Here is a 26,006-nt window from a genome sequence, read left to right as displayed (position 1 = left end):
ACATGCTTAATAATGCATAAAAAATGTAATGGAAAAAAAATATGGAAAAAAGAGAAGATAAGAGATAAAAAATGGAGAAGTCAAGAATGAGAACAATGGTGAATCCAGAAAAGAAGAGATAAAAGCAGGAAATAAGAAAAAGAAGAAAAAGCAAAGATGAAGAGAAGAAAAGTTGAGAAAAGTTATGGGAGGAGAGGCAGAAAAGAGGACAGCAACAATAGCAAATAGAGAGACAGTACATGTCCAGAACGAACGACTGAGAGACATACTTACGAAAATGAGAAAACCAAACAGAAATGGGGGATGGTGGTGGCAGGAGACGACGACGACAACATCCAGGGCGAACACCAAAACCTCAAATATTATGACATCAAAGAAGGTAGCACGAGGGAATAAGAGGGTAAAAACAAGGTGACGAGATGAAGGGGAAAACCTGTTGAGAGAAGAGAGACATTAGGGTAAATATATGAGTGCAAAAATAAACAAGAAGGGAAATGGGATGAACAAGAGGTGTACAAAAAGGATGCAATATAGAAGAAACAACATTGGGTGTTTCATAACATCAACAGTGCGAACAATGAAAGAGTCAGAATCACATTATAATGCAAATGAGAAAAGAAAAGTAACAGGGACATTCAACCGGGATTGGACATATCCATGACATCAGGACCATGCCGACGAAGAAAAGCCTGTAGGGCTTCAGGATCCTCGTAAGTGGTTGTTTTGTCTTTATAAGTAACCTTGAAGAGACAAGGATGCAAAAGACCGTATCTAGCGTTAAGGGCTCTGAGTTGCGGCCTCATGTCCAAAAACTTCTTCCTGCATTCCGCGGTGGCTCTGGAAACATCCTGCGATATCTAGAGACGGTGACCTTCCCAAATGATCTGTTTCTTGAGTTTGGCAGCTGAGAGGACCTGAAGAAGGTCGGTATATTGGAGGAAAAGCATGATAACACCTCTAGGCTTGGTAGCAACTCTAGGACCAAGACGGTGAGCACGTTGAATGTTGATGGACGATAGAGCTGGTGCATCTAAGATCTTGGCAAGGAAGGACTGGAAGAAGGCGGTGGGATTAGACCGTTCTGAAAGTTCCGGAAGGCCGTAAAGGCGTAGGTTGTTTCTGCGATTTCTGTTCTCCAAATCCTCTGTCTGTCGTTTAAGTAGTAGGATCTCCGCCTCCATGGACGGAATACGAGAACAAGAGGATTGTAAGGAATCTGTGGATTGTTCCAAGGCGAGAACATGCGTATCCAGAGACGACCATTTCTCCTGCATTGCCTGCATATTTTTGGTGGTGGCTTCCATAAAAGGCTTGAAAGCACGTAGTTCCTCTAATATGAGATCCATAGAGGAAGGGGAAGAAGAATTCCCAGGTGAAGGTGGATCTTTTTTGAGACGTTTAGAAGAAACCAAAGAGGAAGCCGCTTTACCCATGTTGGAAGCCTTTGGAATGGCTCCATGAGGTGAGTCAGATTTTGAAGACCGACCGTCCTCCATGTCTTGAATAGGAGAGTCAGAGTCTGAGCCAACCGGAACTTTAGGGGTAGATACGAGCTTCAAATTTCGAAGTTTGCCCATGAAAGCTTAAATAATCAAGAGACAATGAGTCAAATGGAAATACGCAGGTATCCAGTCACCGCAAAGAAAGAGCAAAGTTTAGGCACTGTAGTAATATGAAGAGAAAATTTCATCAAAAAGCCATGAATGTCTGAGAGAAAAGCAGGGTCCGCAATGTCATGTGGAGATCATAAATGGCATCATCACATCCGGGTGAACAAAGCTGAAAGAGTCACATCAAAAAGTACATTTGAGTGCCTTTGCGTAGAACAACAGGAACGCCATGCAAGTCGCAAAGCAATGATGAGGGAGTAGCAAAAATAACAGACAAAGAAGCTGCAGGACTCAGATAGGTCGTGTGACGAGGAAAGAAATCCCAGAAAAAGGCGGATGCATCCAGAAAAGTTAAGCTACAGCAAGGATAACTGAGCAGGTAACAGGAGTCACAGCAACTGTAAAACAAGGGTTCCTCTCTGATGTAGAAACGTAATGCAGGAGTTACAGTAAATATTGCAAGGTGCAGGAGCTCATAAGGAAACCCTTCCGTCAGCCGCCAAGTGAAAATTGAGATGACTGTGTGGAAAATTATGGGAATCCACAAAATGGCGGGCGAATGAAGATAAGTGAGGTCACGTCGAGGAAAAACGGGAGAGGAGCAAGCAGGCAAGGCAAACTGCAAAGCGAGGGCTCACCTCCGAAGAAATCCACAGTGCAGGACGCTTGAAGAGCAGAGCAGCATGAAAGGGGCCTCACAGGAACTTTCCCGCCGGCCGCTGTGTGGAGACGTGGCCGGCGAACAAAATGGCGGCCGCGATTTCCAGCATCGTCACCTCCGCGGAAAAGTGGCTGAAAACAAAGCGGAACCGGGAAACGAAGAGGGCGGGCAACGTGCCTCACGCTCCGGTCCGCAATTCCAGCTTACAGCATGCGAGGAGTCCCTGCAGAGCCACGAAGGTGAGCAAATTGTTGAGGCTGGTTTCGGAGCTTCGGGGTCACACCGCCATCTTGGCCGGCGCTCAAGCCACACCCCTCGCAAAGCCCATAGTAACTAGGAAGACCCGAGGACTGTTTATACAGCACACCCTATACGTGGTAGCGCTTCATCAAGATAACCAGAAAGGAAATGTGACATCATCAAACTGTTATGCGGTGAAGGAAGGCCCAATAAGATACTGTAAGGTGACCCAAAGAAACTCCATAGTTTCTTTTGTGAGTTTGTCTGCATTTGGTATGTCTGTGGTATGTGTTTAAGTGTATGTGTGCATGTTGTTTAAATGTTGTGTGTATGTGTAAAACGATGGAATTTGTGTGCTGTTTGTCCATGTTTGTGGTTTTCTCAAGTGTTTGTGTGCTTGGGTATGAATCGTTGGTGCATGTGGGACTTGGAAGTATTTAATATGCTCCTTACGAATGTACAATGTATTAAGATCAAGCAATGGAAAGAAAATTTGAACAACTTACAAGACCTGTGAATTTTTAACGTCTATATGCCCCCAGGATCCAAACTGGATTCATTAACGATAAAAACATTTGAGTCAATCAAATCAGTATTAGAGTCAAAAGGGTACCCCCCTGTCATTTTTACAGGAGTCTTTGATGGGGAAATTTCAACTGCACTACTGGAAAAGTGGGAGATTTGCGAGCAAGAGGAAGACTTGTCAATCCTACTACCAGTATTTCCAACAAAAATAAAAGCAGATAAACTTGGGAAAATACTACTCACTGCTGTAACAGCAACAAATGGAGTTGTACTAAAGGGAAGCGTAGAAGGAGATATCAACGCTGCTTATACGAGAAAAGGTAACTCTAGCTTTTCTATTCTAGACTACATAATATTTAGTCAAGATCTATTTAGGAAAGCTCTTACTAAATATTAAATTTACACAAGAAAGTGATCACACAATTCTGTATCTTAAAATTGGAATCACACTGCAGCCTTAAAGTATGTGTATGGTACCACTGAAATAGAACAGGAAAAGAGCAGTTAATATGGAATTAAAAAACAATCAATAAAATGAACACTGCAATCACGTCATCACCATTATCTCAGTGCAACAAATCGACAGATCTGGTAACAAGTTTTGAAGATCTGATTTCCACGGTAGTGGTCATTATACATGAAATTACAAATGGTCAAAAAAAGCACTTAGGACATCGAAAAAGAAAGAGCCCAGTTCATGAAACTAACAAGTTAAAGAAAGTAATTTGATTGCAATTTCTAATTATTTAGGTTATTATACAGAAAGAAATTAAAAAGCTAAAATAAAATCTGTTAGGGGATAAAAGGGAAAAAACAACAAGTTCAACAGGATAAAAACTGGGTCGCTATCCAGCAGTCAAACAAAAAAATAGTAAGGCGTTCTGGAGCTTAATTGCTAAAGAAACAGTAACAAGGAAAACTCTGCATGCTTCTCCAGTTTCATCATCAGAGTGGGAAAAATACATACATCTGTGAGTTATATAAATCAAACTTGAGCCAGGAAAATCTGAACAAAGTTACTCATAGGAAGGAACTAAATAACCAAGATATCCTAGCCCCAACAGCCCTGCAAATAATGCACTATATAAAGAACGCTAGATCTACCTCAGCAATGGGACCCAACAGGATCCCGATCAAAGTTCTCCAAAGTAACCCTGAAGATTGGAGCAAGTTCTTATCCCCCCTATATTTCCATTGTTATGCCACCTGGGAAATTCCAAAGTCATGGAGGAGGAGCATTGCGATTCCAATTTTAAAAAAAGGATCCAGGACACTTTCCAGTAATTATCAACAAATCAAGTAGACATTTTCACTCCCTTTTAGATGTTTATAGTTTGAAAATTACTCCTAATTTATCATATGCCTTGGAATATATTCCAGCTACCAAGTGGCATACAGTAAAAAGAAGGGAATATCCATTGTAAACTGATGAAAAACCAACCAAGCAGTTGCAGCCCAAGCTTTACACCACTAGCTATCCTTAGTTAGCTCTCAAGCAGGGGCCGTCTCTAACATTATAAAATGGTCTTATAATCTCCTTCATGCCGAACTTTGGGCCATATTACCAAGAACGGCGATAACATTATCGCTGCTTTAGCGGCAGAAAACTGCTGCTAAAGCGGCAATAAGGGGATTGATAATATGCCTTTGTGAATTCCCATTGAAGCCCAGGTTCACACCAGAACCTGGGTGTGGTGATCCAGGCCGATGACATAATGGCTCATGTCATCTAGATCTAGAATGCATGATGTATTTCCAGCTTGGGACATTCTACAGTGTACAGTTTATGGGATCCTGCAACAGCTGTGTTCAATAAACCTTCATCTTTAAGATACCTGGTTTCATGGTGAATTACTTCATTACAATTGGCGACGATTTGATCACAGCGACGAACTCACGCTTCAAACAAAAATAATTTTTTCACTCTGAAAAACATTTGTTTTAGATGTGGAAATGAAAGACACAGTGTAAATGGTAGACCATGTCCAGCTAAGAGTGTAAGATGTAAAGTGTGCAATAAAATTGGGCACTTTGCCAAAGTGTGCCAAACACCAAAAGGTAAAATAAACTCTGTATTGGAGGATGACCAAAGTGACAACTCAGACGATGAGAGATCTTGTTATAGGGGGATTAAAGACAGGATAGTGGTTGTCCAAGATGTTGAGTCAGATTGTATAGACCCTTATGAGATTATAGAAACAGATGGAAAAGACTTGAGACTACTTATTGATTCCGGAGCAAGAATGACCATGATAACCGAGGAATTGTTTGAAGAGGTTTGGGGGAAACAGAGTTTATTTCCACCAGACAGGAATCCAGTCATTTATGATTCGAGAAAAATTGAATTGTCAGGTTATTTTGAATGCGAGCTCAAGTTTAAAGGGCGCACGATTTTTGGGAAGGTGTATGTTGCAAAGAAGGATATTATTCCCAACGGCTGCGGGACGCCAGCAGCCATCTTTTGCGGTGCCCGGGGGGTTATATGAGCAGTACGTGATCTTCTTTACCGAATTGCACTTATACGAGGTGATAGTACTTTCTAACGGCTACAGGACGCCGGCAATCATCATTTGCAGCGCCCGGACGAAATACTAGCGACATACAGTCTCTCTCATGCACCACTCCGTGTGAGTAGAAGTTTTTATAAAAGGACACAGTAACTAACGCAGCCACGGGACGCCAACAATCATCTTTGTAGCGTCGGTATACAAGAAAAGCAACATTTTGTTTTCTCATCGATAGAATTTGTGGCTCCTGAAGAAGGCGTCCCTTGCAACGCCGAAACGCGCGTCGAACAATATTGATTGCCACTGTTTTATATATTTTTTTATTGATTATATTGTATGGAAATTGTATAATTTTTTTTGTATTTCTTTCTGAACTTATGTTGTTTTATTGTTTGATTTTAACATGAATATTTGTATATCTATTAAATGAAACAAAGTTTTTTATAATTATTTGCTTCTGTGGTTCCTTCATGTACTTTCTCCCACATATTTTGTTAATATTATGCCATGATCTTTACACTGTGCAAAGAAGGGTTTAAACATACTGGGATGGTATCACCAGGGCTTGTTTGGCATGACACTTAGACCAGGAAGGAAAGTACAAGTATCCTTAGTGACTGATGAGTCAGAAGATGGAAACAGCACAAGAAAACGAGAGAACAGTGACAAGTGTAGTAAAGAACTTAATGAGACCATTGACAATAAAAGTATTGTAGGTAAATGGTTTAAAAAATTTCCGAAGGTGTTTGAAGACAAACTCTGGAAAATAAAAGGTTTTAAACATAAAATAAAAGTTCAGGATAGGGTGGTCCCAATCGAACACAAGCTTAGGAATGTACCCTTCAGTGTACGAAAAGATTTAGGAGATGATAGAGCCTAGAAACTAAAATTCTTTATAAATGATGACTCATTCCACTAACACACTTACCAACAATACCAGGCCCATAAACATAGTGAATGAGGTGAATGGATCATATGTTATTTTGACTCTATGCAATAAACTATCTACAATAAACAAGACCAGCTTGTCATTTTGAAAAGTTTATTTTTTAGTTTTCATAAGTAAAGTCTTTAATAACTCATTTTATTAGAATCAAACATTTAGTTTTATTAATTCAAATTATATTAATCATTGGCACAAAGTAAGCTGTCAGAATTAATCATAAATGATGAATTTAAGTAAACATTAGCTTTTTCTCCAAGTTAATTCTCAAGCCTGAAAGGGAAACAAATAATAAACAGTTGCATGCTTACACTCTCCCAAGGCAATCCGACAGCGCTTCGCCCCTCTGGAAAAGAACGTTCCCAACCCCACAAGAGAGCCAATTTTATATCATTTTTCGCTCTCAAATCTGACTAAATGTTATTATTTAGTAAAGTTCAGCACTGTGATTGGTTTATGGTCATCACACCACCTCAGCTACTAGTCCAGAGAATATGCGCGTCACTGTGCCATTGTCCATTCAAAGTGACAACGACTTCCGAGGCATTTGCAACAAAAAGTTGCCAATCCACTTCCACCAGAGCTCGGCAGATTCACGCTTGTCACTTCCTCGACCTTGAATAGGATCAGCCAGAGCAGTCCATGGAATAAACTCCATTTAAAAGTCTTTTCTTTAATAAAGTTCTGAGCCAGAGAAGCAAGTTCATTGACCTCTTGCAATGTTTTTTTTTTCTTTCACCGTGCAGCTTGGCTCAGCTTCTGCTCAATTCAGGCCGACCAACTTTCTCCAAGCAAGAACTAGGCCTCAGCTCACACTTGAGCTATTATTTAAACAAACACAAAAGAGTGATTAATTCAAGTAAAGCAAACCCTTGTGAACCACCCAGTCCCTTATTAATTATTAATTAACCCACTAATAAAAAAAAAACATTTAGCAGAAGCAAACATTTAAAGCAGCACATAAAATAACCACCATTCTTCATGTAGTCCAGCTTTATGTTTCTGAAAGAATAAAAAGATAATTAAATGACACACAGACAGACAATACACAACATAAGACTCACATATAAGCACATATAAAAGCACATGCCATGAATGATCAGCTGCATGTTAATGGTGACAAAGACAATAGGACAGACATAATAAACAGGACAATATTAATAATGTGTTACAAAAACAGATTTGCAAATGCACATAAGCACATATAATTAGTTTCCCGCGTGTTCATGTGTGGTGCAAACTTAATCTAGGTTGAATTAGTAAAATAAATCATGCAACAGTGCATTAATTAATCAGTTAATGTTATAGGGAATTGAATCCACAGGCCAGAATAAAATATTTTCTGCAGCCCGCTCTATCAACTCCCTCATCTGGTGATATTAAAATCACCAAACAACACTCCAAAAATTTTTAGAAAAAAATTTCACCCATTTTAGAGACAACACACAGTGAATTCTCTCGATATTAGTTTCCCTAAACCCCTGTCTCAGCTGTCTGATTAATTTTATCAAACTGAGCTCTTCGCATTTCCTCTAATTCGTATTCCTTTTCCTGTTCCTTTTTGAGTTTATAAATTCTTTTCTTCTCATTCTGACGCTTCCTTCTTTTGTGAATCAAACAACTAATTTTTAGCAGCATTATCATTATAACAATGACAATTACTGGATAGAGCACTTTGCCAATGATGGACCTGCCAAGTTCTGAAAACCAATCTTTAATGGCCTCCATTCTTTTTCCAATCTTTTCCGCAAAAGTTTCTTCCTCCATAGGTTCAATTTCTTCATGAAAATGTGTAATGTTTTTAACAAGCAACTCTATATCCCGACTCTTGTCAGGAATATAGGTACAGCAATGTTGAACATGTAAGACCCCACAGACTCCACCCTCTTTTGCAAGCAGAATGTCTAGCGCAAGACGATTCTGAATGGCCATACTTCTGATTGCGACAAGTTCTGTACTAACCAATTGAAAACCACTCGCAGTATCAGTTGACAACCTATCCACAATTGTGGACACTTTTCTAATTTTAATAGAATTCATCGTTACCCCCACCATAGGAATAACAGCACCAAAAATATCTCCCAGAATTTCTGAGAAACTTTCTCTTTTGTATCTATTTTGATTCAAGTGTTCACCAAATTCAAAAGTACCTTTTTCATTTCTGTCAATATGAAATATTTTTGGAAAGACCAGGCCGATATAGCATGTCCCATACCAGTGGTCTGGGAGACTAAAATAAGCCTTATTGCCACAAATAAAATAAATTCCAGGGAAAATTGGATCCTTTCCACCTTTAAATCCCCATCCCCCTTCAATACGATAAGTATCTTCACATTGACTAGCACCTACAAAAAGATTATCATACAAAGTATTATCTCTTCTAATACAAAATTTACCACTAACTGGTTCATCAATATGTATTGCTGCATTAGTATCAACACCATTTAGTTTAGCATCTTCTAACTGCCAAAATTTAGATTTAGCATGTTTTAGTTTCTCATTTCTTTTGTAAACAGCCCTTCTCTCCTCAACCATGTTAAGGAATGTCTTTTCTTCAGCTCTCATTTTGCATGTTAAATTATTTCTATAGGCATATTCATAGTTTAATTCATTAGTAACTAAAAAGAATTCCCTCATCTGCTTCGCAGATCTTACTTTGTTTAAGCTATTTACAATTTTGAGATTTGCAAAAACCTCATCAAAGTCTGAATAATAATACTCCAGACGACCAGTTTGATAGAACAGACTAGTAATCACACTACAGGTAATGCCATAAGTGAGAGGTAACATATTATAAGTCACTCCCTCAGAAACAGAAGTGGGTAATTTTACACACACATAGCAATCTTTGACATTCATTACTTTGACATATTCAGATAAAAGCCTTGAAAATGAATTGGTTGAAAAATCACCAATTGATCTATCTTGATGAGACAGTGGATCATGATTAATAACTCTACTGGACCTGCCAGCATGCTTCTCATGAATAGATTCTGCTTTACTAGTAATATTAGTCTTAGATTTTTGCTTATTAACATCAAAAGGATAGACCACAGCTAAAATTAGCCAAAGTAGAATTAATAATATCACACAAATTGAAGTCATCTTACAACACCTTTTAAAAATTGTACACCTAGAAGTATCTGATCTAGGCATTTCCAAAAACAAAAACAAAAATTTTAAATAAAATGTAAGTAAATGTAAGTAACAATTATATATCCCCCCTTTTAAAATATTTTTTTTTTTTTTTGTTTTTTTTTTTTTTTTTTTTTTTTCCCTAAACAATTTTTCTTCGACCTTGAGTCACAAAATATATATATTTTTTAAAGATAACTAAACAGAATTTCTTCGACCTTATGTCACCTGACAAATTTTCTTCAGCCTTATGCCAGAAAACAAAGTTACCTAATACACAATTTCTTCAGCCTTATGCCAAGAAACAAAGAGTACCTAATACATGTTTTCTTCAGCCTTGTGCCAGGAAATAGATCCTCAACTAATTTCTAACAAATTTTAATCCCTGTCACTTTCTAAAAATTCTTGACCACTGCTATCCACCTCAACAATCGGTGGAATGATTATATAGGTCCATTCTGGAGACCTATATTTCTGATTTGGCCTAATTATTCTTTTTGTTTTCCGAGTGATGACTTCTATTTTTTTGTTTTCACCTTCGTTACTTTTTTCAAGTTCACTTCCTTGACTAGTAATTTCATTGACTTGTTCTTTTGATTTCTTCACCAGTTTGAATTTCAGATTATTTTCAGGCCAAATGTCTCCTTTTCTCAAGACTTTTTTCTTTGGCACACTTTCGTTGCATTCAGTTTTCCAAGCTCTTTTTCTTTGTTTTCTTATTTCAGAATCTTCATCACTTTCAGTGTCTGTATCTGAGACATCAAATCTGTATCTAGGAATTTCTCTACTCGGCAACTTCACTCCATTTGAAACAATACCTTTACTGGTACTTGGCAATTCCTCTTCTTCAGGAATCACCTTCAGCTTCCCAGCTTCAAGCTTTTTGTTCACAGAGCTACTTCTTTCCTGCCTTTCAAGAGTTTCACTCAGATTTTTGTCTTGCTCAGAATCTTCTGCTTCTTTTGAATCTCTCTTTTCTCTCAGAGATTCTTCTTCAAGCAAATCATCATCATCAACACCTTGAATTCCAGTATTCAGATCTTCTTTATTCAAGTTCTGACTTCCATCTAGATTTTCTTGATGTTGATTTTCTTGGGGATCACCAAAATCTGAATCTGAATCTGAATCAGAATATGGATCTTCTGGGTCTCTTTCTGAATCTGAGTCAGCTGTTACATCACCTTCTTCATCATTTTCAGGAGGTAACACACGAATTGTATGGCTTGGATGTATCCACCTTTTTAGTCCTTTACATTTTATTGCATTTGTTGTTATAAGGATAACCTGACGTGGCCTTTGCCACCTTGGTGACAAACAGTTCCTTCTTCGGTGAACCTTCGTCCTAACCCAGTCACCGGGTTGTAAATCATGAGCTTGTACCTTTTCTTTTGTAATAATGTCAGTTCCCACCTGATGAAACACAGAATGCATCACATCAGACAGATTTCGGCAATATTCAAAAATTGCACTGTCATTAATGCTCATCAATTTGCCAACTGGTACAAATGCTTGTCTCATCACTCTGCCCATCACGATGTCGTGAGGACTAAGACCTGTTTTTCTATCTGGAATGCTTCTCAATGACATTAGAACAAGTGGAAGTGCATCAGTCCACTTCACTCCTGTAGCATCACACATCTTTGCGATCCTATTTTTAATTGTGCCATTTATTTGTTCAACCACACCTGATGCTTGTGGTCTGTAAGCACAATGCATTTTCTGTTCTATGTTTAAAGCATTACAGATTCTTTTCATCAAACTGTTCTCAAAATGTCTTCCACGATCATTTTCAATTGTGACCGGAAATCCATACCTAGGTATGATTTCTCTTAGAAGTAATTTTGCCACAGTAGCAGCATTGGCATGACGAGTTGGAAAAGCTTCCACCCATCTTGAAAACAAACAAACAAACACCAAAACATAACGTAAACCATTATGTCTTGGCATTTCAATAAAATCCATTTGCAACCTGGTAAAAGGACCACCTTCCCGTCCTATGGTTCCCAAGCTTGTAACAACTTTTTTGTGGAAATTCATCTGTTGGCAAGTTAAACATCTTTGACAAAGTGACTCTGCAATTGATCTAAATTTTACATTGAACCATGTTTCTCTGAATAAATTGATCATTGACCCTTTTCCCATGTGTGTTTGACCATGATACAATCGTGCCATGTCAGCAATCATACTGTCTGGCAATACAACTCTTCCATCCTGGTGTACCCAGATCCCGTCTTCCTCTCTTGGTCTGCAATCACCTTTTAGCCATATATTTTTCTCTTCTTCACTTGCCTCATCCTGTAACTCTTTTATTTCCTGCCATGTCTCAACTACAGAAATTAGCATGAGAGAATTCATTGTATGACTTTTGTCTTTTTCCCGATTGATTGCGTAATTATTTCTGGCACAATATTTTGCCATTTCGTCTGCAAAGGCATTACCTTTGGTGATGTAATCATCACCCTTCTTATGCGCTGAACATTTCACAACAGCTATTTGTTCTGGAAATTGAATGCCGTCAATTAATCTTTTTATCAATTTAGCATTTCTTATTGGAGTTCCTGCAGAAGTCAAATAACCTCTATTGGACCAGAGTTGTCCATAATCATGAACAACTCCATAACCATATTGACTATCAGTCACTATGGTTACTCTTTTGCCAGCTGCTCTTTCACAGGCTCGAATTAAACCAATTAATTCTGCAATTTGAGCGGAACGAATTCCATCCAAAGGTGAACCTTCAACAACATCTGAAACTGTACACACTGAGTATGCTGCTCTTAGAATCCCTTCATCATTTCTCAAACAAGATCCATCCACAAAATATACCACATCTGATTCTTGTAATGGGACATCTTTTATGTCTTGTCTTGGTTTTGTACAGTAATCTACAACATCCAGGCATTCATGATCAATATCATCCTCATTACTCACCTCAGTAATAGCTCCATCAGGTAATAATGTGGAAGGGTTCAAGTTTACACATCTAACAATTGTTACATTGTCTGAACCCAAAATTGTTTTCTCATATCTTGTCAGTCTGCTGCTTGTTAAATGTTGAGTTCTACTTCTGGTAAGGAGAATTTCAACTGAATGAGGTACATATACCTTTACAGGAAAACCCATAATGATACCCTCACTTTGGTCAAGGCTTACACTTGTTGCGGCCACTGCTTTTAAGCAACCTGGCAAAGCCTTTGCAACAGGATCCAAAACTGCTGAAAAATATGCAATTGGTTTTCTTAAGTTTCCATGCCTTTGTATAAGGACTGACAATGCACAACCCTCTCTTTCACTACAATAGAGTTCAAATTCCTTTTCATAGTCTGGCATACCCAGAGCAGGAGCTTCACATAAGCTCTTTTTTAACTGCTCAAAAGCTTCCAGCTCAATTTCTGACAATTTAATGGGATCTTTTACATCTGCTTTTGTCAGTCTCTGAAGTGGTTTTGCAATGACTGAAAACCCACTAATCCATTGTCGACAGTAACCAACCATTCCTAGAAACATTCTCACCTGTCTCTGTGTTGTTGGTGGTTGTATTGCTCGAATCATTTTAATTCTTTCAACTGTCACTTTTCTGGTTCCTTTTGCAATTCTGTGACCAAGATATTTCACTTCTTGTTTACAAAACTGCAATTTTGCTGGTGAAACTTTATGTCCTTCATCTGCCAAACGGTTTAACAGGGTAATGGTATCAGTAACACAATTTTCTCGTGTTTTGGCTGCCACAAGCAAATCGTCAATGTACTGTACCAATGTGGAATTACCAGGCAACACTAGATCTTCCAGAGATTTCTTTAATAATTGATTAAAGATAGATGGACTCTCAGTATACCCTTGAGGAATTCTACACCATGCTAGGATCCTATTTTGGAACCTGAAAGCAAAAATTTTCTGACTGTCTGGATGCAATGGAACTGTAAAGAATGCATTGCACAGGTCAATGACCGTGTACCATTCTGCATCATGTGGAATCTGGTAAAGAATCACTGCAGGATTTGGAACAATGGGACAGCAGGGAACAACTATCTGATTAATCTTTCTTAAATCTTGAACAATTCTGTATGTTCCGTTTGGCTTTTTAATACCCATAATTGGTGAATTACATGGACTGCTTTCAATTTCTTTTAACACTCCTTGACTTATGAATTTTTCAATCACAGGAATAACACCTTCAATTGTCTCTGCCTTCATTTTATATTGAGGAACATTTGGAAAATCAACTCCCTGTTTAACAGTGATTTTTACTGGATCAATGTTTTTCATGAGACCCATATCATTACCTGTTAGGTCCCAAATTGCTGGATTGACTGGCTCTTTGAGCTCTTCTGGTAAATCATTCTTATCAAATACAGGAAATAGTGGTGTTTTCTCTTCCTCCACCATCATCATGGTCCATTTATAAAGACCATCTTCTTCTGCTGTTTGCATTTCAATGCCTTCTGGAGAGCAATATATTCTGCAATTCATTTTACATAATATATCACGACCTAATAAATTCACAGGACTGCTGTCACAAACAAGGAATCTGTGTTTATCTTTGTAATTGCCTATCTCCACTTTTACTGGATCTGTCAGACTGGTTTTAATTTGTTGATTAGCTACACCTACAACTTGAATGGTTTCACCCGAGAGAGGAAGGTTTTCTATTTCTGCTGATCTAACAGTAGAACGGGTAGCACCTGTGTCCACAAGGAAAGTGATATCTTTATCATTCACCTTTCCATTAACAAATGGACCAGACTGATCTACCTCAAGAGTGGGTCCAAGCACACACTCTTCCTCCTCTCTCAGGCACCGTCATGAGTAATCCTCTGATGAATCACTCACCTCTTTGTCATTTAACCAAAATTGAGAAGCATTTGCCATGTTGACTTTTAACACATCTTTAACCAAATTATTTCCACAGAAACCTGTTTCAGGAGAAAATCTCTGTGTGTTAGCACAACCAGGAAATGGTGCTTGAGGTAACTGATTCTGTTGAATTTGATTCTGCTGTACCTGATTCTGTTGCTGATACTGGCTCTGCTGTGTCTGGTTGACTATCTGTCGCTGTAACTGTCGCTGTTGATTAATTTCATGCAGTTGCCGCTGTAGCTGTTGTTGTTGCTGCGGACTTAATTCACACTGCACCTGTGGATTTAATGAATTATTTTTAAAATTTCTGGGCGGGTTCTTACACTCTCGCTTCCAGTGTCCAATTTCGCCGCAATTAAAACATGGGAGCTTTTGTTTTAACTCTTCAATATTTACATTAAATTTTGGCTTTGAATTATTAAAATTACCTCTAAATTTTCCCTGTTGCATAGAACCTAGCTGCTGTTGTTGTTGCTGCTGCTCAGCTACCTTCACCTGTGCCCACATTGCTTTTTCCTTGAGACTCTTCTGCTTTGCATCTATTTCATCACTACAGTATTTTGCTTTTCTCAAGATGTCGTCAAGTGATAATGATTGCCAACAAACAATTCCATTTCTAATCATGTCACCAATTTCAGGTCTCAGGCCATATACAAATTTGTATATGAAGTGACTCATGTCTTGTTCACTTAATTTTTCATAGCCACTGTACTGTTTAAAAACTAACAGTAACCTCTCATAAAATGAATGAACTGATTCTTTTGGTTCTTGATTTGTTCTGTCTATTTTAACCCAGTCCACTTCCTTTGGGGGAATTTTCTCTTTCAGCCAATAAATTACTTTTTTATAAAGATCCATGACATCTTTTGATGGGGCACCTGTAATTTTATCTCGGGCAGGTTCTTCTTTTGGCCAATCTATAGAAATTTTGCATTCTGTCCAAAGATCTGATGGAACAACAATGTCAAAGAATCCATCCAGATCAATCCACAGAACTTTTGACACCCTTATGAATCTGTCTACCTGTCGGTACCAGTCCACTGGTTTCTCCCTTAAACGTGGAAAATCATTGGTAAACAGGAGTATATCCTGTCTGGACCAAGGAACATGCACATACCCACCTCCTGCTATTTCTCTCATTGGAAATTCAGAAATTTCATCATTTCTTAATCTTTTATCTTGTTCTTTCTTTGACCATTTCATTCTCCATTTACCTAATTCACCTAATTTTCTGAGAAAGCTTATTAATTCTCTTATATGAATTATTCTTCCAGAAGCATTTAAATTATCAATGTCCCTCTCAGAAAAATCTACCCTGTAATGTTTCTGTAAATGTTTTTGTTTGCTTAAATCAATTTCTAATTCAGCAGCCATTTCTTCCAGTTGTTCATACCTGTTTTTAGTTTTCCACTGAATGCTCTTGCAAATGAATAATAATTCATCATCTTGATACAATTTTAAATTGTCAGTACCAATTGTGCCAATGATCAATTCCTCCAGATCAGCTTTTAATTTAGCTACATCAAGCTTTTTATAATCGGGGATTTCAGGAGACATTTCATTTTGAGATAATTCTGTTCTGTTTAAACTTTTTTCTGATGAACCTGAATCTGAACCTGCCACAGTTGGTGACTGTGAACTTAATAAACTTCCATGTAGTGTTAAATTTGGCATTATAGATTTTTCTCTATGAATCTCTGAAAGTTCTGAATAAAATTTTTCAGCAACCTTTTGAATTTCAGCATTTAATGGAACTGTTAAGGCTGTTTGTCTATTTTCTCCTTGGTCAAAGACTGGTACCACAGGACCAATAGTTACTGGTACTGTAACTGCTTCCATACCTTTTGTCAGCTGTTCAATCAAATCATGCTTTGCTTTATTATAACTAGAAACTTCTTGCTCAGCTGGTAATCTTTCCTGATTTCTTACAGAATTATTTTCTTGATAAGCTACTCTGCCTCTGTTAGGTGTACTAGAAGTATTTGCCCTTCCAGGTAATTTTAAAAATCTAGGAGAACCTTCCTCAACTTCTCTAGGTGGTGCGCTTGGAGATGCTTCTGTAGAAACTCTCGGGATAGAGTGAGAACCTGCTTGATAAGGTGGCGGCTTAGGTTTAGTGGCATAAATGTCTTCTAAAACTGCATCATCTAATTCCTCATCAATTTCTTTTCCAGCTGTCTTTTGTTCTAAATCTCCATTAATCATTATTCTTATGGGATACAGACCATCATACATGTCTGCTTTTCTCCAGCGTCTCACTTTATCTTCATGTGTTTCTTTATTTACAACATATTTTGAATATTTAGGTGCTGTACATTTGCTTTCGCGTTCAAGTTCCATCATCTCAACTTCCCACTCGACTAGGGCCTCAAATTGTGTAGGTCTTGGCTTTGGTACAAGATCCATCATTTTTCCTCTTAAATTTTGTAAAACTTTCATATTAAATGACCCATCTTCTGGCCAGGCTAGTACACCATCCTTTTTGGTATACTGCATCCAGTTATCAAACCAAATTACTGTATGATAACCATATTCACCTTCCATATAGGCTGCAGGTGTTTTATACTTATGAAGTAATTTACCACCATGTGTCTCAATTTTCTTATCAGGTTTAAAATAATTTTTTACCTTTTGAAACCATGTAGGCTTTTTTTTATAATCATCCCAATAACTCATGTTTGTATTTTAATTCCAAACCTATAAATTTATAATTTTTTTTTTTTTTTTTGCAATTTAAAACAACTATTTTTATCTAATTTATATTAATTAAATAATGAATATCCCTATTTAAATCACCTTTGGTACTAATATCCTAATTAAAGTCTTTATTGCTGTATTATTTACTAATTATCAGTGGTAAATATCAAATTAATTTTTAAATTTAAGAAAAATGAAGCTTTAGGCATAAATAGCGTGGGAAAAACTAATTCTGGAAAATGTAAACAATGTATTTGTGTATTTTAGCCAATCACTATGTGACTACACAACACTCAGCCAATGTAAAATGCCTACAGTCCCTCAACCAATCCGGTCGCAGCCTCTCTATGACACTGTAGTGTCAACAACCAACCATCACAAAGCTTGCCTCCAATAACATCAACATGTGACTGCATACGTCACCAGCAGACTTCCCCGTGACACTGTAGTGTCAATAACCAATCAGCACAAAGCCTGACTCCATGTGACCACACACGTCACTACCTTTCCCCTATTCCTTGTAATGCACCTCGCCTCTCCACAGAGCCCCACCAAGCCTCCTCCTCCCAGCCTCACCTCCTCAACGTGCTTAATACAGCACAGTGCTTACTTCTCTAAATGTTGCCCACCTCCTACCACGTGCCAACACAGCACAGTGCTCACTTCCCAACACGCGCACTTCCTAGTATACGCTCCTTAGAGATGTCAAATTTTGATTTACTCGCGCTCACACAGCGCGATGGCAAGACCTCGCTTAGCACTCCCTACACAAGCTCCCCAGAGCTGTCAGTTTGTTTTAATTTACTCGCGCTCACACAGCGCGATAGCAGACCTTGCTTGGCTTCAATAACGAAGCCTCAAAACCTCGCCCAATGAGAGCGCAGCTCTCCCGTGACGTGACGCGCTAATGGCCAATGATAGCGCAGCTTCGCTAAGACGATGCGAGAGAGCTTTTAATCTGCGCAACAGCGGACACGCTGCAAGTTTTATCCACAGAGGAATGAATCAATTAAACTAATTACTAAAGCCTCTCCTAATGAGAGCCCGGCTCCCCCTAATTTTGCACAACAACAAACGGAGCTTCGCCGACTCCTGTGGGCTCGATCACTTCGCCCAATCACTGCGCAGCTCCTCTGTGGAGGCTCGCCGGCCTCGCCCAATCAGAGCGCGGCTCTGGCGTGACGCGACGGAGTTTCCTCCAATGGGAGCGCGGCGGCTGACGTAATCAGCCGCTGCAGTGTCAGCCCCTCTCCACTCACTCACAGGCCTCCCCCCTCCTTTACAAACACCGAGAACGCTCGGTGTAATACAGAAGGAAACAAAGGAAACAACGCACAATTTTAGAGGGAAACGAGCAAAATTTTAGATAGGCTCGAGGCAAGCGCATGTAGATAGGCGGGTTGCCAATTAAAAGAGCGCAAAATACAAATAGCAAAGGGCTCACAGAAATGGGGTCAAATCCACCCTAAAATAGCGCGCAATGAATTTAATAAGGTATTTACAATACAAATACCATTTTAAACATTTAGATCGTGCTTTAACCAATGGGAGCGCTTGTTTTGTCAGTACAGGGATTTTTAACCAATCAGAGCGCGGCAGGCTCTGACGTATGCAGCAGGCTGCAGCTGCAAAGTCTCCTCACTCGCTTTCACTCCTCCAAACAGCCCCTCCCTCACAATTTTCGATCGGGACAGTTTTCTAAGCATTTAAATAACACAAAATGCTTATAAAAAGTTTTGAATGACACACTATACCTAAAATAGCATTTTCTTCACCATAAAGACTTAGAAACACTTTAAATCATTTTTATAAAATCGCAATTAATAACAACATAAAAAACAAACCATTTGTCTGCTTCTCTAACAAAGAGATAGTTTTACACATTCATTCAAGTATCCCTAGTGTGGAATAGACGACGCTATTCTCACAGAATAGTCTCATTCACTAGCAAGGCAATTCTTACCCTACCCTTCAATTTACAAAGCATTCACACCCTTTCAAACAAAGAAAACCCTGTTCACACACACACGAATTCTTGGCAGGACTTGAACCAACCACAGAAAACGTCAGACGTTGATAAGAATAGACGACGCTATTTTTACCCTTCACTCGAGTTTGAATTAACTCCTACTACTCTTTTCACAGAAAGCTTTAAAACAGGCTCACCAGGTCCCTCTGCTTAATGCTACAATTTCATAGGCAATCCTCACTACACATTCAACCATACAATCTAAGGTCCCTAAACTTGTGTTGTACGCCCACAACACGTGATATATGCTATACCACAATTTTGAAACAGACAAATGCACTGTGTAACTCTTCTAGCTACACTATCTTGCTGGCCAGCAATTTAACCAGGAATCTCTCACACTGCTGGAAAAATTCCTTAAGACTACATATAACAACTTAACAGAATCAAAACTTAACATATGTTAAACATCAATCCTATGTCTATACCAACATATATGTAACATGCATGTCAAAAACAACATATAAACCGTCTGAATGCTACCAATTGATAGAGCCTAGAAACTAAAATTCTTTATAAATGATGACTCATTCCACTAACACACTTACCAACAATACCAGGCCCATAAACATAGTGAATGAGGTGAATGGATCATATGTTATTTTGACTCTATGCAATAAACTATCTACAATAAACAAGACCAGCTTGTCATTTTGAAAAGTTTATTTTTTAGTTTTCATAAGTAAAGTCTTTAATAACTCATTTTATTAGAATCAAACATTTAGTTTTATTAATTCAAATTATATTAATCATTGGCACAAAGTAAGCTGTCAGAATTAATCATAAATGATGAATTTAAGTAAACATTAGCTTTTTCTCCAAGTTAATTCTCAAGCCTGAAAGGGAAACAAATAATAAACAGTTGCATGCTTACACTCTCCCAAGGCAATCCGACAGCGCTTCGCCCCTCTGGAAAAGAACGTTCCCAACCCCACAAGAGAGCCAATTTTATATCATTTTTCGCTCTCAAATCTGACTAAATGTTATTATTTAGTAAAGTTCAGCACTGTGATTGGTTTATGGTCATCACACCACCTCAGCTACTAGTCCAGAGAATATGCGCGTCACTGTGCCATTGTCCATTCAAAGTGACAACGACTTCCGAGGCATTTGCAACAAAAAGTTGCCAATCCACTTCCACCAGAGCTCGGCAGATTCACGCTTGTCACTTCCTCGACCTTGAATAGGATCAGCCAGAGCAGTCCATGGAATAAACTCCATTTAAAAGTCTTTTCTTTAATAAAGTTCTGAGCCAGAGAAGCAAGTTCATTGACCTCTTGCAATGTTTTTTTTTTCTTTCACCGTGCAGCTTGGCTCAGCTTCTGCTCAATTCAGGCCGACCAACTTTCTCCAAGCAAGAACTAGGCCTCAGCTCACACTTGAGCTATTATTTAAACAAACACAAAAGAGTGATTAATTCAAGTAAAGCAAACCCTTGTGAACCACCCAGTCCCTTATTAATTATTAATTAACCCACTAATAAAAAAAAAACATTTAGCAGAAGCAAACATTTAAAGCAGCACATAAAATAACCACCATTCTTCATGTAGTCCAGCTTTATGTTTCTGAAAGAATAAAAAGATAATTAAATGACACACAGACAGACAATACACAACATAAGACTCACATATAAGCACATATAAAAGCACATGCCATGAATGATCAGCTGCATGTTAATGGTGACAAAGACAATAGGACAGACATAATAAACAGGACAATATTAATAATGTGTTACAAAAACAGATTTGCAAATGCACATAAGCACATATAATTAGTTTCCCGCGTGTTCATGTGTGGTGCAAACTTAATCTAGGTTGAATTAGTAAAATAAATCATGCAACAGTGCATTAATTAATCAGTTAATGTTATAGGGAATTGAATCCACAGGCCAGAATAAAATATTTTCTGCAGCCCGCTCTATCAGAGACATTCTTAAGAAGATGTGCGATGATAGGGTGATTGAACCAATAGAATCGTCTTTATGGTTGAGTCCATTGGTTATTGCGAGGAAAAAAAATGGCAAGTTGAGAGTATGCATTGACTTGAGAAGTTTAAACAAGGTAATCTGGGTTGATTCACACCCGTTACCTAGAACAGATGACATCATCAGCACATTTTCTGGTTCAAGTATTTTCTCGAAGATCGATCTAGCATCAGCCTACCATCAGGTCGTTCTTGAGGAATCCTCGAGACACCTCACTGCATTTGTTTCTCCAATGGGGTCTTATCAATTTAAAAGGATACCTTTTGGCTTATCATCAGCCGCATCCGTGTTCCAAAGGGTACTAGAAAATGTTTTGGAAGGAATTGATGGAGTGGTAACGTATCAAGACGATATTTTAGTTGCAGGAGAAAATGAGTCAAGTCATGACAAAAGTATGATGAAAGTTCTAGAAGATTAGAAAAGTATGGTGTTGTGGCAAATCGCGAAAAGTGCGAATTTGCGAAGGATTCCATAGAGTATTTGGGACATGTAATTTCTAAACAAGGTGTTGAACCTAGACCAGGTTTGATTGATGCTATTGGTAAAGCTCCAACACCTAAAACATAAGAAAATGTGGCCTCATTTTTAGGTCTTTGTGAGTTTTACTCAAAATTCATCAAAACTTTTTCAACAAAAACAGCGACTCTTAGAGAATTGTTAAAAAAAGAACAAAATATTTGTGTGGGATGAAAAGTGCCAAAAAGAGTTTGATAGTTCAAAAAATGAGATTGTATCTGCTGGTGTTCTTGCCCCCTTTGAACCATCTGAAGAATGTATAATCACTTTGGACGCAAGCAATGAGGGTCTTGGTGCCACTATTACACAATTGAAAGAAGGGAAAGAAGCAACTATTGGTTTTGCTTCTAGATCATTGAAGCCCAATGAGAAAAAAATTTCAGTAATTGAAAAGGAACTATTAAGTTATTGTTGGGCTGTGGAAAGATTTGAGTGTTTTATTTGGGGGAGGAAGTTTGTACTTAAAACTGACTATAAGCCGCTGGTCAGTATATTAAGTGGAATTGCTACAAAAGATCACACCCCAAGAATAGCTCGGTTGAGTTCGAAGTTGCTACAGTACAACTTCACCATTGAATACATACCTGGTGGTAGGAACATAAGGGCAGAATATTTATCACGTTCTCCAATCAATCACACTGAAAATCAAGAATATAATGATGACTATGACGAAGACTGTTTGATTGCGAGTATTGGCATTTGCCATGATACCACTTTCAGTGAGAAGGAGTGGTTTTCTGAATCTTTAAAAGACAGTGAATTGGAAAGTGTGAGGGAATATGTTATGTCAGGTTGGCCTAAAGAGAGGACACTCCCTCAAAACTTACAACCTTATTTCAAGGTGGCAGATGAATTGTCTATTGAGGATAAAGGAATGTTAGTGCAAGGAGACAAATGTATCCCTCCTGTTTCTTTAAGAGATAGGATCATTGTGTACGGGCATGAGTGGCATTTAGGTCAGACCATAACCAAGAGGAAAATAAGAGATAATTACTGGTGGCCTAAAATGGACTCTGAAATCATCGCCTGTGTCCGAAATTATGTTTTTTGTGCAACAAGTGATAAAAGCTTAAAAACGGAGGCAATACCATTGCAACCTGTTGATCTGCCAAGTGCAGTTTGGTCAAAATTGGCTATAGACTTCATCGGTCCATTTGGTATTCTGCCTAGAAAAATAAAATGTGCAATTGTAGTGGTGGATTACTATAGCGAATGGTGGGAAGTGAAGTTTGTAGAGGAACCCAATACCCTTAGCGTAGTTACATTTTTTTGAAAAATGTATTCATTAGGGAAGGATTTCCTAGGGAGGTTGTTTCGGACAATGGTGTCCAATTTATTTCTAAAGAAATGCAGAGTTTTGGGGGAAATAATGCCATCAAACATAGATGTGTAGCTCTTTATCACCCACAGGCCAATGGCCTTGTGGAGAAAGTGAATCGCACATTGGTGGAATGCATTCAATGGGGAATCCAAAACAAATTTGATATTGCGAGAGCTGTTGAAGAAATGTTGTGGTCCTATAGATGCACTCCAAATGCTGTATCTGGGGTTTTTCCATTTGAGCTTTTAAGAGGACGACCTCCTGCCTCAAGACTTAGCCCTGCTTGGTTGAGGGAGTTTCAAAAGAAAAGGGAAAGAGTGTTAAAAGTTGATAGTGTTAAAAGACCTAAAGTAGAGGAATATCAAAAGAAAATAAAAAAATGTTATGATGCTACACATAGGTTGAAACATGTACAGGACAAATTCAAGCTGGGTGACTGGGTGCGGATCAAGGATCCAAACCACGTCTTGAAAGGTTTATCTAAGTATAAACCTCCGGTTAGGATTGAGGTTGTGACAAAAAATGCTGTGAGAACCAGTAGGAATGAATGGTGGAACAAGGGGAGAGTAGCCAAAGTGAATTCTAAAGATGTTACCTTTTTGGAAAATGACGCATCATCTTCTCACAGTTCAAATGTCCTTTCCAAGGCAGCTTCTTATTCTGTTCCTCCTACTGTTGTTTCTTCTGATGTTCAAGCTATTGAGGATAATTCTAACTCCTATCCTTTATCTATACGCAGAACTGGTAGGAGGAATATTGTCAAACCTTTGAGGTTTCGCGATTGATGTAAAATGTATGGAATTATTTACATGGGTTTGAATTGTATTTCATTATTGGTTTTTGTACAATCTTTATTTTTATTCTTTTATTCATTTTATTCAATTTGTTTGTTCCTATTACCTTTTGTAAAGAAGGGAGATGTTGTGGTGATCCAGGCCGATGACATAATGGCTCTGAAATTGAAAAAACGTTACCTTGCTGCCGACCTTGTTGGGATTGAAGAAGCGGGAGACTCACTGCCCACAACCCTGCCAGAGGCCACTAACAGCGCCACCGGTCCCTCCACGCCGCCGCAGCCCCTTCACTCGCGCGTGGCCGCTGTGTCTGGAGAACCGAGGGGAGCTGGGAACTACATCTCCCAAGCTCCCTCGCTGCCCTGCTCAGGGGAATTATGTGTCAGGAGGCGCCATAAAATCAACGTCACCCCCCGCGGCGCGGGAGCCTTCGGGCGAGCCCGGGCAAAGGGCAGGCCCTCTGAGGCCCTCAGAAGCACGACGAGGCCGGGCCTATACACTAACACGTTGCATAAGTTGATATCTTTTTTACATTTGACTACCTCCTGAGTATGGCCGAGATACGAGAAAAATGCACACCCGGAGGCATTGTTGGGAACACCAAGGGTACCTTGGAAAACTATTTTTTCAAGACTGGCATTGATCTTCATAAGGAGGGTACTTTGGCTGATCGCAGAGCGGAGCGGCGTAGCTCTATTGAGTGCCTGAAAAATAGACCTCTCTTGGATGGGGTGCCCTGTAAAATATCAGCTGGTGCTACTACCCACACAGAGAACGAGATACGTCCCTTTTACTTGATCCTCCCAATAGTTTATCTATGAATATTGTACCCCCTCCTGGCGATCCCATTGCAGGCACAGACTTGATAGCGGAGCAGCCCAGCCCATGCCTGTACTTGGAACCATTAGGAATAAGAAGGTTAGGAAACCAGCCTTGCCCAAAGTTCATGGCCCGCCACCTAACAAGAGAAGGAAAAGGGGTGGTGAGCCGCTTAGAAGCAGGATTCACCACTCTGATTTCGTCAAAATCACCAAGGGGAACACAATACTTACATCCACACTGAAGGCCACCGTACCAAATGTCCAAATTTCAAAGGCCCCTACGCACACCGCGTTAATTTTAAAATCCCCTACACAGACTGTACCAACTCCCCCTGGTTTGCCCATCCCCCTGAACTCCCCGACTAAGATAACAGTGCCGGCTGTTCCTCTTGAAGGCTTTGAACATCTAATTAGGTCCTTTGCTTTACCTATAATAGAGAGGTTGAAGAAGGTAGAAGAAAGGCTAGGAGTTTTAGAAATGGCCGTTAACAAATATGTTGCACCATCTAAGGGTCCTGTGAAGCTAGCCCCACCCCCTGTAGCAACACTGCCATCTCCCACTCCTGCTGTTGAGATGGGTATAAATAAAGCCAGCAAGCCCACAAACATAACAAAACAGAGGGCAATACCCCCTAAACCGGTCCAACAGTTATCACCACCTACAGCTAGTGAAGCGCTGACGGAAGGGAACAAATCCCCTATGGGAAATAAGCGAGAGGAGAGGGGAACAATTAGTACAGCTAGGACAGAAAAGCGTAAGGGGCGCCAGGTCGAATTACCCCCTGAAGTGGCCCCTTTTGTGGTTGTCCTAACGGGGGTTCCAACATTAGAGGTGGGTAAGAGAGAGGGTTTTTTTCAGCTGAAAAACAAAATCATATATTGGCTTAACCAAAACCGACCACTGCCCCCTAATGTTAATGGAGACATTCTGCATGTTCGTCGACTTTCCTGGCTGGGAAAAACATAAAGGGGGATGTAATTATCATCAACTTTAGAGATACCGGGGCTGTAAGATATAGTTTAGAATGGATCCCTGGGAGCATTGATAATTCCATTGTTCCCTGTGATCTGACTTACTTTTACCCGAGATCTCTTGTGAACCCTGTTTTCCATCCTGGGGCATCGGCGTACCCGCAGATCAAACCAACCATACCATATAACAACTGGCATATGATGCAGGCACCTGATCCCATGACTGCTGAAAATGCATTTAGGTGGGAAACTGTTCCTCTTAGGCGCCACATAAATGGAAACAAGAGGCCTGATTACTCGGAAGGTAATGGGAGGATGGATCACCTGCTACCCTTCACTCCGTTGGAGGTCGTAAACAGGTTTGATGCTTTCTCTGATTTTGATAATTGCAATT

General features: G+C 39.1%; 1 protein-coding gene across 1 annotated transcript; it reads right to left on the bottom strand.

The window, feature by feature from the left end:
• Positions 1-1,555: 1,555 nt before the first annotated feature.
• LOC147751274 (uncharacterized) lies at positions 1,556-25,763 on the bottom strand. The gene is made up of 6 exons (XM_086933180.1): positions 25,718-25,763; positions 24,872-25,068; positions 20,079-20,180; positions 14,623-14,754; positions 10,228-11,031; positions 1,556-1,582 (listed from the first exon to the last, which is right to left on the bottom strand). The coding sequence occupies exons 1-6, from the start codon at positions 25,761-25,763 to the stop codon at positions 1,556-1,558; spliced, it is 1,308 nt and encodes a 435-aa protein (XP_086789306.1).
• Positions 25,764-26,006: the final 243 nt, after the last annotated feature.

This window comes from Lissotriton vulgaris, chromosome 1_1, assembly GCF_964263255.1.
Source record: "Lissotriton vulgaris chromosome 1_1, aLisVul1.2, whole genome shotgun sequence".
NCBI classification, from domain to species: domain Eukaryota; kingdom Metazoa; phylum Chordata; class Amphibia; order Caudata; family Salamandridae; genus Lissotriton; species Lissotriton vulgaris.
The sequence above is the reverse complement of the archived record's forward strand: the minus strand, read 5'-3'. Positions and strand labels throughout refer to the sequence as shown.

Excerpts from the sequence above, each read along its gene's own strand:
- LOC147751274 (XM_086933180.1), bottom strand. The coding sequence starts at position 25,763 with ATGCCCCAGGATGGAAAACAGGGTTCACAAGAGATCTCGGGTAAAA. Across the intron at positions 25,069-25,717 it reads ACAAGAGATCTCGGGTAAAA|GTAAAGCAAAGGACCTAATT; the intron begins GTAAGTCAGATC and ends TCTCTATTATAG. Across the intron at positions 11,032-14,622 it reads AGTATCAGCAACAGAATCAG|GTGGGAACTGACATTATTAC; the intron begins GTACAGCAGAAT and ends GTGTTTCATCAG.